The sequence below is a fragment of the Lutjanus erythropterus genome, chromosome 11, assembly GCF_056507025.1.
Source record: "Lutjanus erythropterus isolate fLutEry1 chromosome 11, fLutEry1.hap2, whole genome shotgun sequence".
NCBI lineage: Eukaryota > Metazoa > Chordata > Actinopteri > Lutjaniformes > Lutjanidae > Lutjanus > Lutjanus erythropterus.
Window position 1 is genome coordinate 12,975,843 of NC_139327.1, and position 14,455 is coordinate 12,990,297.

Consider the following 14,455-nt stretch of genomic DNA (forward strand, 5'->3'; position numbering starts at 1 on the left):
ACTACTCATCAGCTACACAATACCATCCCAATGTTGAAGCATTGTGGTGATCAGGGTCTAAGGATCTGAAAACTTATGTCAACATGAAATTTCAGTTTTTCCTTTTTAATAATCTTGCAACAATTTCAAAAACCCTGATTCTCACTTTGTTCTATGTGTCCCAAACGTAGGTATAGATGATTTTAACATGAGTAACATAACATAAGGTTAAGAAAGTGAAGGGGTCTGAATACTTTGTGAGAGCACCATAGGTTGACTGATGAGGCACAGAAGTGAGGGGACCTTCATGTCGTAGGTCAGGCCTGCAGACCGAAGCAGCGTGCAGCGCTGAGGACGTCGTCTCTGGTCAGGTAGCAGCCACAGAGCTGCCTCAGGCCAGTGAAAGACTCTCTTCCATGCATGACTCGCCAGTTATCTATGAAAACCACCTCATGAGGACAAAAGAGAGCAAAATCCTTAGATTACACTGAATTACACATAGAATTTATAATTATCTGTCGAGATCATTTCCATAAAGATGCCAGACACTTTAAATAACAATCTGAGCCCGTCTGTGGCAAAGACAAGCATGCATACCTTGCTGTTGCATTACTCTGTGGAGAATGACACAGCTAAAAAAAACCTTCTCCCATCAGTTAACCACCAGTGTATGTGGTCGTGAGGAGTAAGTCTGACAGTTAATATAAAAGTTATATTTATGATGATGATGATGTTGTAGTGCACACTGACTGACCAAAAAAAAGACTGAATTGCTTGATGGAAGTTGAAATCTGGGCAAGAATTTATCAATGTCTTACTTTCCCTGGAGTCAGTTTCACCCACAGCTCGTTCTCTGGGCGCCTTAGTTCTGTAGTTAACTCTCGATGTGCCACGTACCATCGCTGAACAACGTCATGGGGGACAGTGTTGATCACTGATCGGTCATAATTGTTGTATCTGATGAAAAAAAGATGTAACATACTTGTTGTTGGGCATTTCATTAGACCTTACAAAACCACAAAATATTCCTTTAAAGCGACATTATAGATGGCATTTTAAGAGAATCATTGAAACATCTGAACACAAGACTGCACAAATCTGAGTGAGACGACAATCAAACGTACCGGATCAGATACAGCTCACTGTTCCAGGGATAAACGTTGAGCAAGGGGCCGATGCCTGTCATGTGGTTTCGGTGGTTGTCAGTGTTTTCGATGTACTCGTGGCGGATGGGCACACGGGCAAGCAGCTCAAAGTTTTCAGGAGACTGCTGACGTAGTTTTTCAGCAGCGTAGAAGCCATCCACAAGCAGTGTCCTTCCACCAGTTCCCTCGTGTTTGAGGCAGTGGAAAACTTGGATTCTGCAACCACAATCAATATATCGCCTGTTTCTCAAAGATGGTGCATGATTTGCTAGAAAAAAAATATCCAAAATGCTTCTTGCGTGATTCTGTTGAATAGTCAATTCTGATTGGTCAATTATGGTACTCTACGATCTGATATTTCTCAATAGCAAGTCATAGCTATAAATGACAAACTGTTATTATGGACACAGTTCTGATCATGGCAGACTTTTTCTTAGTAAACAGATGAAGTAATGTTCAATGAACTCATCATCACCCTGCATCACCCTGTCAGGATTTATTTTGCTATAATGACGTCACTTTACGTCATTCCTTACATATTTTTCTTGGCTATCATTTAAAGGACCAGTGTGTGGGATTGAGTTGCAACTAGTGGTCAGGTTGTGGATTGCAAACAACTGAATACCATACCACTCGTCTCACCCTCCCCTTCTAAGCATGTGAGAGAAACAGTAGGTGTTCACAAAAAAAACAAAACAAATTTTTTAAAAAAATTAAAGACTGTGGACCAGTGTTTGGTTTGTCTGTTCTATGTTACTCTAGAAACATGGTGTATCAGCATGGTGGCCTCAATTGGAAAGGAGCTGCACCCTCTGTAGATATAAAGGGCTCATTCTAAGATACAAAAAAACACAACAATTCAATTTTCAGGTGATTATACACTAATAAAAACATACTGATATTACCTTTCCTCCATATTCTGCCAATCGATTCCCCTAAATTTCACACTGGCTCTTTAAGACATATCAAAATTAAAACTCATAACAAAAACTGTTGACACTGATATCTGTGGATTATATTTCCTTCATGTCTCCTGGACATACCCACATGGTTCCTGAAAGTATGAGGTGTCAGTGTGACGGTCCAGAGCCAGCTGGCTGTAGGCAGTGTCTCCTCTTGAAAAGTCTGAAGTGAAACACCACATTCTTCCATATGTAGTCTCCCTTTAGGATCAGTAACACACACAGAACACAGGCTGATTAGGACTGAGTGGACGCAAATGTCACTGAATGTAAAGAGCTAATGCAGAATAGCAGCATGAGTTGTGTTCCACTGTAACACAGGCTGAAAAGGCCAAAAAAAAAAAACTTGGTACCTGATGAGGCTGACTCTCTGAGTAAGTGCCTCTGTGGCCTCGACTGTAGTCGGGACGTCATCTACAAAGGCGATCCCATACAGAACATAATTTTGAAGAAACTTCTTTAGTTCGTCATCGCTGCTCATGAACGTGTCCCATTTAGCAGATGGTACGTTTGCCTTTTTATAGATGTCCGAATTCCAGAGGACGCGAGGCTGCACAGCACTCTGCTTCTTTCCTTCATAGCTGTTCTTAGCCAGCCAGCTGAGGCTGTACTTCGACACATGACCACCAGGCCCTGACAGACAGAAACGCAAAATATTGTTATTAGGTACAATTAATGGAGAATTTCATTTAATATTAAGTATGTCGTTGACTTGGTATAAAAACCACTAACGTTTATTTTTATATTGTTAAATACTAGCAACTAAAAACATCTAAATTGATGATTACACAATAACCTAAAATGATGAGAGAATTAAAGTCAAAGCATTTTTTCTCATCTTAATTCTAATATCTTAAAGCCCTACCTTTGTAATTAATGTTTCCATGCTTACATTTTACATATGCATGAAATCCCTGAGAGGCAAATGAGGAAAAAAAAATTCTGGTGATTCATTTTTTGTCTGATTTAAACTGTTTTCTTTCATGTGGTTATGACTTGAGAACAGTTTTAAAAAGTTTTGTCAGCATAGTTTAATTTTCTTATCTGTGAAAAAAAAGGTGGAAACATTTTTTTGCAGTGGAATTGTTTTTTGTCATGAATATTTTTGAAATGTTTTTTGTTGTAATATTCATTTCAACCACAAGAGGCAACAGCGCAAAGCTACTAAATCAGACTAAAAGCATTCATGATTTCTTCCAGGAGAGTTTGAATGCCTCTATGCAGTGTAAACAGTGTTGTGAGTTAGTAACATTACTGTCTTGTCTCTATACTGACCTGTATATCTAATGCTAGTGGCAGATTAGTACACATTTCTAACCAAAAGAAAGATATGACAGTAATGTTATATAACCTCCTGACAGAATATAAGTACCTCATGTTTAGATTGCATGGAGAAACTAAAACTCACCCGGAAAAAGACATGAATGGTTTTAGTCCCATTTAGAACAAACCCCGTGTGGCTGAAATGAGTATTACAACAACAAACACTTTTTTCACCTACCAAAACTTTTTTCATCTATTTTCAGATGGAAAAAAAAGTATTCTTACAAAACAAAATGGGTTCTTATGTCACAAACACAAGACAGAAAACAGTTTAGATCAGACTTAGACAACACGTTGCCAGATTTGTTTTTCCTCACTCACCTTTCAGAGTTTCTGCTCATATGCCTTAAGAAAAGTGTTAAATTAAACTGCCAAAAACAAACTGACACACAGCATGGCAGAAATGGAATATTTAAGGAGCCCTGGTTAATTTGATGGTCGTCGTGTTGGTTTACGTATGATGGGCAGAGGAGACCAGGCAGTGTTGTAACACTGGGTTAGTTGTAACACTGTCAGTTTGACCACTAAGAAAAGAGCAGCAGTGATGTCACCAATGTCATTCCCTCCCATTTCGTTTTTGAGCTCACAGGAGAAGTGACATGTTTCTATGAGCAACATTTTAGATTTTATAACCAAAAATCTCATGTTCATTTTTTAGCAAAGTTCTTTTTGCCTGGCGTTCATTGTATTGTAGATACTATGGTCTGATGCACATAACCAAAAGCAGCAGTTTCTCTGGCTAAATATGATGCTTTGTTTTCACGCTACCATCAAGTCCACATGCTAAAACAGCTAGCTATGTAATGACTGCTTGGGGTTGTGGGAATTGTGCCAGTTCCTTAAAATGAAGATGATTTCTGCATTACGCATGGAACACTTTATAAACTCAAGGTCAAAAGAAGAGTGAATGAAGCGAGTACTTTGTTAGTTCTGGGCCCACAGTGCCAGATTCCCGGGAGCAGACATCTACAGTTGCCACAGCTGTGACAATCTTTATATGACACACACACACATTCAGAATCACAGTCCACACACACACACACACAAAGTGTTTTTATGTCACTTTAAAATGGATAGTGTGGATCTCAATTCAGCAAATTACCTCACATTGTGACATCTATCCCCAGCTAGTGGTACTGCAGTACTTGTATTTGACTTTAACTCATATAAACTGTGATTGTGTAGTAGATGTCCAATTGAGTTTTATTTGTAGCAGGCAAATATGAGTATTGTGTATCAAAGTTTGAGAGATCTATCATGAACAACCACTGAGTTACTGATGCTCAACAAAAAGTGTTACTACCATCCCGGGTCTCCCCTAATTAACACATACACATTGAAGAGAGAGAGCAAGAGCAACTGGGATGTCAACGGAGGCCCACGGCTCAATTCTGCCCAGGGCCCCCTGGTGGGTTAATCCATTAAGTCTGACTAAATACTTTGTACCACCAGTTTCTCTAAATCCAACTGCTGGATTAGTCAAGTACAACAATGGCTGAGTTCGGCTGAGCTGAGTTTGGTATTAGTGGCTACTTTATAGTGCTTTATCTCAATTACACAATGAGCATGAACAGAAACATAAAACAGCTCATAAAAGGTTACTATCTATCTGTACACACAACCGATGAGTAGATTAGCCAACCGAGCATGTGAGGGCCAATGGTCATCATAGGGTGTGACCAGCAAAACTGCTGACCTTGACTATACACCACAAACAGGGAGAGACACAACTGCCAGAAAGCCCACAGCAGTATGTGCATCATCAACTGTCCTGGGGCTGACAGGTTCCCGTTTGTCAGTTTATATAAGGTCCAGTGCCACTCTTGTGCAAAAATAAAAAACAGCCCAGTCCAGCAGCCCACAGGGAGGCATCAGTCAGTCTGAATGCAGCAGCAGAAGACACACACACAGACAGACAGACAGACAGATGAGCAGACAGACAGACAGACAGATGGGCAGACTGTCTGCACTGCTCCCCACTTTAAAAACTGAATGTACCAGCACTATAATTATCTTCCTGCTCATGTTAACATGACCCGAGCTGAGCTGTGGGGGTCACAAGGTGAGGGGGGGGGGGGGGGGGGGGGTGTCAGGGTGTGCACATGAGCAGCTGGCGAGACCCACTGTAACACCTGTTCCCTTTCCACACCTGGCTGCTGTGGGACTGTTTATTCCTCTTACTACAGAAGAAGGCAACCAAATCCCTCATGGCTTTTTCACCTCAGTTTGCAGGAGTAGGCAGAATATTAGGGATGGCTCCAGTTTAACCTGCTGGAGCCTCTCAAGGGAGCAGCTCAGGGAGGGACGTCTAGGAGGTAGTGCTGAGTAAAATAGAGGAAAAATGTTTCACAATAACACGTATTATTTCAGTGGATATCAACAATTATTTATCATTTTTAACTGAAGAAAAAGGGTGGAATTTAACCAAGTTATTTGGAATTTAACCACCTTACGCTGAATCTAACAACTTTATCAAGGCACACAGGTAATAGACTTAACAGACTACTTTTTAAAGGGATCATTATGTGGTAAGTGCGCATGCAAAAATGAGTACAGTACTGTCTAATATAATTAATTAATATACAAGCAAGTTGTTTCCCCTCATCCTCTCCACCCCAGACCCTGGGAAAGCTCTGCAGGCTGCAGGAGCACCGCAGGGGCACTGCAGGATGCATGAAACATTGTGAATTGACAATAATGAGTGACAGCAAGTCCTACAGTGTAAGGTGATCACCTGTTTGTAACTGTCAGTTATCTCACAAGTTAAGCCTGTTGTCCATTAAAACATTGTTCAATTTAACTATTTTAAACATCTAGTCATTCTAATGGGTTTTAATGATTTCTTAAACCTCATAAACAGACACAAACATTCTGCATTAATCTGAACTCTAAAAAAACGATGAAAACCAAAAACTTACAAAAATAAATAAATGTGACAGTGTCTGTTAAAAGCCACATGTTGACTGTAGCAGTTTCTTAAGCATGTTGCAGCAAATATCTTTATATTGCATACAGCTGAAACTATCTTATTTCATGACCTGACTGTACTGACAAATAAAATACTACATTTAATATCATGTGCAACTCTTAAGTTCACTATTTGGTGCAATATAACTTTTTATTATGTCTTATAACAATCCCAGCATCACTTTCAATGTAACTGCCAATACTACTTTTATTTTTTTAGCTTACTTTTGTATTTAACTGTTTCTTTGCATTTTCTCCTGACACACTTTAAATTGTATATTTCACTTTATGTTAAATACTCTACCGTTGTTATTCTTATGTTACTGTAATTTTTGGAGCACAATACTTTTTTCTGGGATTACTGAATTTGTGTCTTATCTTGCACAATAAACACTTCATGACAGTTTCCATTTATACTCATAAACAAACCAGCTGTGCTTCCTGCCAGTTATGGCAACGTGATTAAACTGTTTATTTAAGATCATGCACCAAATAAGCACAAAATTAAGTTAAGTCTTGCAATACAGCAGTTGATATTACACAATCGCCATGAAAACTTGGCATTTACATACCACTAAAGTAACGTGGAGTCTATGGAGTCTCTAGTCTCTAATAGTCCTGGGGACATTTCGGAGACGCTTTGCTTGAGATGACCTCAGCAACGCACCCTTTTTATTCGCAGGCACTTAATCATGTAGAACTGACGGACTTACACGTGAGGACGAGATGGTCATCTTGCACACTCGTCGCGTCAGGACGGACGGTCAGGTCTATACTCGCGGTGTCCAGGTTTCTCTGGTTGGTCTTGGAGTTGTACGAAGAGGCAGAGCGGCAGTGATCTCGCAGCCACACGTAGTTAAAACGCATCGGCGTCCCTCCATAGTAGAGCTCTGGTGGTTTCACAGACAGGTGTCAATGAGGAGGTTCAACCACAGATAAAATAAACTGGGTTGAAATATAATGAACTCACCGAGACAGTCCTCAAGTAACCGAAACGTTGCGGGTCGCGCAGAAAACGCTCGGCTCTGCATCTCGTGTCTCCATGATGCGGCACACAGCATCTGAGCCTGGTTCAACGCAGGTCGCAATTTTCTATTTAACGTGGCCAACATGACGACCCTAAACTATTTTTCAAACCAATAAAACAGAATCAACCCCAAACTTTGAATAACCCCGTTGATTCACGTTACGAAGTCACCGCGCGGTCGAAGGCGTGAACGCTGCCTGAAGTACAAGTCGTTAAACATAAAATTCCAAGATCAATAATTAAACGCGACATAGTTGATCTGTGATTTCAGTTCCCTGATGTAACGATAAGCTGTGAGCCATCCTCAACAGACTGGAGTTGGTGGAGCACTTCCTTTAACTCAGCACCCGGATGATTACAAAGCGTGACGCTCGTAGGCAGTTTAATAGGTACAACTAGTACCAGCTCACAGGCTCACAGCTCAGTCTTACAATAAATCCTCCTTTTGTCATGGTTATCATGTGCTGACGGTGTTATAAAGTCAATCTATGATTATTTTAGAGGTTGGAATTTTAACAACATTGTGATTTTTATTTATTTATTTATTTATTTATTTATTTTATTTTATTTATTTTTTTTACACAATAACTCAGATACCTGCTCTCTACTCTTTACTCAACTATATATAACGAAGTACATTTACTTGAGTATTTTTTTATTTGTTTGTTTATTTAATTTTTGTTTGTTTGTTTGTTTGTTTGTTTTGGAAACTTCTGACTTTCACTCCACTACATTTCAAAGACAAATATTGTACTTTTGACTCCACTACATTTGTAGGAAGGTTGTTGTTACTTTTTGACTGAGCACATCCTTGAAGTCAGCTGTAGCTGGTTTTTCTTTTCTAAAATATAATTGGTCACATGCTGTGTTCCTCACAGAAGGAAACCAATCACAGTAGCTCCTCTCAGATGGGACTGATGTAAAAGCAGAAATACGTCCAGGTGCACTAACAAGCACAAGCAAGCTCTCCCTCTTTAATTCTAACAAAACTCGGTAATGTAGATGGCAGGAGAAAGACAAAATTAAATCTCAACATGTTATTATAATTATTAATTATTCCAGGTAGCTTTTAAAGTTGGATTGTTTTTATCGGGGTGAAAAATACAGCATAATTCATGTATATCCTGCCTCTGAAGACAGAAAGAAATCTCAGTTATTTAACAGACATGGAGAACTTCTTACAGTTAGCTTCAATCTGCTTTAATGCAGTGATTTTAATACAATTACATCAGAAAATGATAATAGCTGTCCTTTTTGTTTTTGATTTCATTTCTATGCTGAAGTTTTTACAGGTGTTTCTATAGACTTTGTGTAGCAGAGTGGTTCTACAAGCAGGTCAGTGCATCATTAGATGTTTCAGAGACTTACAAGCATAGACATATATACTTAGACGCCGCATTGAGCGGGTTGGACCATTGCTGCAATACGTCAGCGTGCCTTTCTACAAAGTGATTTAACCTTCCTCTTGTGTTAGCTTTCCGTTACTATCTCTTATGTTAACAGGTCAGTTTTGACCCGTGTCTTGAATCAGCCATAAAATACCCTAAAAACAATTATTTATCATCCAATTTGTTTCTTATCTCTTGGTTACCTTGTTAGGCTTCTTTATCCATGAAAAGATTGGTTTTAATTTTTTTGTTGTGTCCCCCTGGGCCTTTCTTTTGACAGCATACCCCTCGTTTTCAATAGAAAAAAACTGTTAAATGAACCTCAAGAGAATTATATAAATAAATAAAAGGTTGTTATGTTACCTGACTGTTACTGAGGGGTATTAGAACACATCTCTTAAATGTTTTGACCCATATATATTTACTTCAAGAAAAAGGCAAAAAACAAGTCTTTTTCTTTTCCAAAATAGAACTTAATACCAAATTAAAAAGCAGAACTAGTGTCCATCCATCCATTTTCTGTAACCGCTTATTCCCGAAGGGTCGGCGGGGGCTGGAGTCTATCCCAGCTGACAATGGACGAGAGGCAGGGTTCACCCTGGACAAGTCGCCAGTTCATGACAGGACTGACACATAGAGAAAGACAACTACACACACCTACGGGCAATTTAGTCACCAATTAACCTACCATGCATGTCTTTGGGAGGAAGCTGGAGAGAACCCACGCAGACACGAGGTGAACATGCAAACTTTGCACAGACAGACCCTGACCCAGCCAGCTGGGAGATTTGAACTCAGGCCCTTCTTGCTGTGAGGCAGCAGTGCTAACCACTGCACCACCGTGCCGCCCCGCCAAGCTAGTAATAATACAAAATGTAGATTTGCAAGGTCAAACAAACAAAAACCAATCAAGTAAATCAAACCAACAGAAATCAAGTACTAGTTCCATAAAAACTCTGTGTGCAAGAACATGCATGTGTATTTGTGCATTTTTAGATGCATGTGTGGCAAAAAGTGACACTAGTGTGTTGTTTGCAGAGCTATTTTTTGCAGAAGAGGCACAATTCATTTGTACTAGGTCCGTAAAAAATCTCTCTGTGCAACAACATGCATGTGTATGCGTGTGTGTTTAGATGCATGTGTGGCAAAAAATGACACTTTTAGTGTGTTCTTTGCAGAGATATTTTTTGCAGGTGAAGCACAATGTGTTTGTTGCATGTTTGCATTGTTGCATGCTGTAAACTGGAGATGTGTACTCTGCAAGTCACCAACCCTAAACTGAATTGGCCTTACGTACCTGGACATGTCCGTCTTTGTTTAGTCAAACAGGCAAAGAGAGAAGCCCCTGTTGGCTGATAGTTTGTTTATGATCTCAGTTTTGGCACTTATTATTTTTTCATAATCTTATATTATAACTGGGTAGAAACCAACCCTAACAACACAAAGGTCATAATTTTAACCGTTAAGCAGAATCGAAAATGGAATTGGAATTGCAAAAATCTTATCAATTCCCATCCCTAGTGTTGATTATTATTTTTTTCTTTTAATAAAAATTCAAAAAACAGATTAAAGCTGCAAGCACTATTGTATGGGCCCTCGCACCCCTGCGCCCGTTGCGGTCTGCCTGTCTCCACTAGGTGGCGCTATGACTATGTTATGATTGTCATGTGTGCAGGGTGAGACTTTTATCAAACATGTGATGTTTGGTGCTCATTGCATCATATAAACGAAAGTTATAGCAAGTTTGTGTTTTATGGTGAGTCATCAAAACTTGACGGCCTGCCGCAGCCACACGGAGCCACACTGATCAACACTGCCCAAATCTTTTAATAACTTTTTATGACAAATTAGTCTAGATAGCACAAACTGATTTTGAAGTCAATCACATTTCTGAAGGATTTTGTTAAAATATGAGGTGTGTACAACGCCAAACTTGACCACGAAAGTAAAAATGGCTGACTTCTTGTTGAGTTTAGCCAAGAGACTCCTATCTACCAATCTCATATCCTAAGTTCAGGCCTGGACTACTATTGAACATGAGAAATTTCAGGCAGATTCAAACCAAACAACATAAGTAAATGCAACTTCCTGTGTTCTGGCAAAACATTGACCTTTGCTGTGCCGTCATGACAACGCCATTTGACAATACGTCAAGATCTTCATAATATAGCATTAGCAAGGTCTTATGGCTTTTTTGACAAGATTTTAGTATGATAAGGTAAACCTGCTTAGAGGAGCACGTCAAAGTCTAAAACATTTCATTTCCTGTTGCCAAGAGGTGGTGTTATGACGATTGCAAAATGTGTAGATGTGTTCAGGGTGGGACTGTTATGAAACACGTTAAGTTTGGTGCAGATCGGATTATTCAAACTAAAGTTATACCAATTTTGTGTTTCATGGCGAGACATCAAAATACCACACCAAGCCACATCCACAAACTTGTCACGGCAGGGTCGGGCACCCGTCAGACGTTATCTGGACATAGGAGGTACCGGCCAAGCCACGACTGTCGTGGCAAGACATAAAGAAATGTACGCCATGTCATGACCACGCCCCCCCAAAACTCATTGCAGCAAGGTCTGGCGCCTGTGAGACGCCAGCTGGACATATGAGGCGCCAGCTCATCTCTGACGCACCTATTGTCACTGTCAACTCCAGGTACCAGTTTGTCTTCGAGTTCACAGGACAAAAGGGCCTAACCAGAATCAAACCTCACAAAAGACACAGATACAGGTTTTAACACACAATACCGCTGGGTAATTTTTCACAATAAACAATTTCATGTTAGTTGAAAAGCAAGAAATACACCCTCCTGAAACAAACCCACACTGTCAGTGTAAAATTCCAAACATTACATTTAAGAACACAAAACTAGGTCAGTCCAGTTCCATGTAATTCAGTTCAATTCATATGGTAATATAAAAACTTCCCGCTAATGCAAACCTGGAAGTATACCCAATAAGAGAATCTCAGATCAATGAAAGATCTCGCAAGAGTGATTTTTGCCCATACCATGATTTTTCCACAACCCCAACCGAGTGTTTTCTGCCCTTAAACGCACCACATTAATAACAATAACATTTTTATATTTTAAATAAGATTAGAGCGTACAAGGTGCACAATGAAGAAACAAACACAAATCTTGCAAGGGTTCCACAAATCAAGGGTTCCCCTCTAGATTTTACAACAGTTCAGTTCAGTTCTCTCTCAAAGAGAAAATCAAACCACAAAAGTTTCTGAAAGAGGTCAAGCTGATTGTTGATCCTGAAGAAGATCACTTATCATGGCAGGAAACGCCCAAGTGATAACAGTAACAGTGACTCTGTTCTATTCAAGTGTCCCAGTGAGCCAGTAAGCACAAGAACAGGGGCCTAAAAGTGAAGCAGCTAAACAGAATTCAGTCATGATTTCTTTTTTTAGTTGCAACTGTACCTTTCCTATTTTGACATGACAAATATCTTCTGTGAAAAAGGCCCATAATTGCACTGCTTAAATAAAAATAAGGATTTTTTGCGTTGTCTGTGTTAAATAGTGCTGAAGGTTAACAGTTAATGTAAGAAATATGTGTATCTATGTTTTCTGGTGTCCCATCTCTGCTAAAAAATACTACTGCAGGAAACCATTGACTGACAGAGGTGGGAACCCCTGAGGAAAAGCAGTGGGCAGAAGAGATTAACTGGATGTGACATGACAGGAGGACATTAGTGATGCAACAAGACGCTGATAAAACAGAGTAAGTAGTTGGTAAATCAGCTGTGACAGAAACAGAGTTTCCTGTGCACCTGATTGCATGACAGGCATTTTCTACTTTGGGGAACTTATTGACCCGTACCTTCACAGGTAGCTGTTGTCACAGGCTCTGGTTTTGTTTCCCCTGTTTAGGTTAGGGACACGTTCATGGAAATAAATTTCAGCACAGACCATTTGGACTCAGGAAGTGACGGGCCGAGCCACGTTAGTGGTGGATGACTGATATAAACCTGCACACTGGCTCCCTCTGCAGTGTCCTCTGGAAACTGGCTGTTTATCAGGGAGCTAAAACTTACCACCTGTCTGAAAGCCCCTTTCTTCCCTGTTTCCTTTCTGTTTTGCTTCCCAACAAAGAGCAGCAGGGCTCAGTCTTCTGTACTATGAATGCACCTGAATCCAAATATGTTATTCTGGAAAGCATGGATGGAAACAGATATTTCTTCCATCCAGTTTTTCTTGTTATGTCTTCTTGTAATAATTTTTTCCTGAAGAAACTGCTATTTTTAACTTCTATTTAAATACATTTTTACACTTCATTTTAATAGTATAGTATTATTATACCATGTCATAACATTAACACATATTCTAATACTGTGAACTGCAGTAAGATCAAGACATTATGACACACGAACACAGCATCATTGCATTTTAGATTTTTCCCTTCAACTGAGGGAAATTTTTGTAACTCCACTGTAAATTGTTTCCATTTATAATGCAAAGACGAATTTTCTCATTTATAAAACATTTTTGGATTGTCTAATGAAGTAATCTTGAATTAGTTCAGTTAAAAGGGTTGTGGGGTTCAGTGCATACAACTTAATTTAGTTAAAAATAAATAAATAAAAACGTGAGCAAGAAAGATGTAAAAGCACAGTATGAGGATGTGGAAATATATTTCATAATTAATTATATGCCAATATTAAATCATTTTGATGTTTTGATGACACAAAAATTGCAATTCCAGTGAGTATTAGGTTAGAAAATGAAATATTTGCCCAATTTAATGACTTCCAGCATAATCTATGCCCATTCCTCTGATTTTGTTATGAAGTGCCACATAAAAAAACATGCTACACAGACACAGAGATGATTTGTACATATAGGCTTTTGCATATGCCAGACATAAATCATGTGTATTCCCTCTCCTCTGGTAATGGAGGATTAGGCTTTTATGTTGTTTCACGAGTATAAAGTGCAGGTTGTGTAAATGCATTTTTAATCTGAAATAAAGGACTAGAATCATTAGGGGAAATAAACTGATTTTTATGTGTAAATTTGTACCCATATTCTAATAGTTGTGCTGTTTATTTTTTGTTTGTTTGTTTTGTTTGTTTTGTTTTTTTTGGTACTTTGGGCACCACAGGACTAGTAACATCTAGTTTCATTATATTGGATAGAAGGTGCAAATCTTTACAGCTGATATCTCCAAAACCCAGCAAGTCACAACAAAACAGCATAGATGGATAAATAGCACGACAGGCCAGAGATAAAATATGTATTTTTTATTTGGGGGTGAACTGTCCCTTTAATGTCACATCTGTAGACTTTAGTATACATTCATGGGAATATATTATATGTTAAGGACCCCAGGGCTAATATTATAGGGACTGGTATTGATTTGAGGAAGATGATACTGTCGTTAGTTGGAGCTAAGGTCCTTCCACCTCTCCTGCACACAATAATAATTCTTTTCCTCACGCGCACCTTTCACCTTTCACCTCTCTCGCGCACTACATTCGCCTACATTCGTTTCCTCTCGCAGTTTTCACTCGTCTTTTGCCCGGTTTAAACTGTTGTCACTTGGCGCGAGAGTGCGTGCCCGAGACGTCACTTAATGAATGATGTAATCGATGTGTTCTCCTATCGATGCCTGTTGTATTGTGTTTAAACTATCACCAAATCTTAACGAATGAT

At 39.3% G+C, this 14,455-nt stretch overlaps 1 protein-coding gene across 1 annotated transcript; it reads right to left on the reverse strand.

Annotated features, from left to right (window-relative positions):
* Window positions 1-181: 181 nt before the first annotated feature.
* On the reverse strand, window positions 182-7,755 carry tmlhe (trimethyllysine hydroxylase, epsilon). Its single transcript, XM_084730848.1, has 7 exons — window positions 7,347-7,755; window positions 7,090-7,266; window positions 2,440-2,719; window positions 2,168-2,287; window positions 1,104-1,340; window positions 798-936; window positions 182-428 (listed from the first exon to the last, which is right to left on the reverse strand). Exons 1-7 carry the CDS (start codon window positions 7,486-7,488, stop codon window positions 297-299), a joined length of 1,227 nt encoding a protein of 408 aa, XP_084586974.1. The 5' UTR covers window positions 7,489-7,755; the 3' UTR covers window positions 182-296.
* Window positions 7,756-14,455: the final 6,700 nt, after the last annotated feature.

Excerpts from the sequence above, each read along its gene's own strand:
- tmlhe (XM_084730848.1), bottom strand. The coding sequence starts at position 7,488 with ATGTTGGCCACGTTAAATAGAAAATTGCGACCTGCGTTGAACCAGGCT. Across the intron at positions 2,720-7,089 it reads TGACCATCTCGTCCTCACGT|GGCCTGGTGGTCATGTGTCG; the intron begins GTAAGTCCGTCA and ends TCTGTCTGTCAG. Across the intron at positions 937-1,103 it reads AGTGAGCTGTATCTGATCCG|ATACAACAATTATGACCGAT; the intron begins GTACGTTTGATT and ends TTTTTTCATCAG.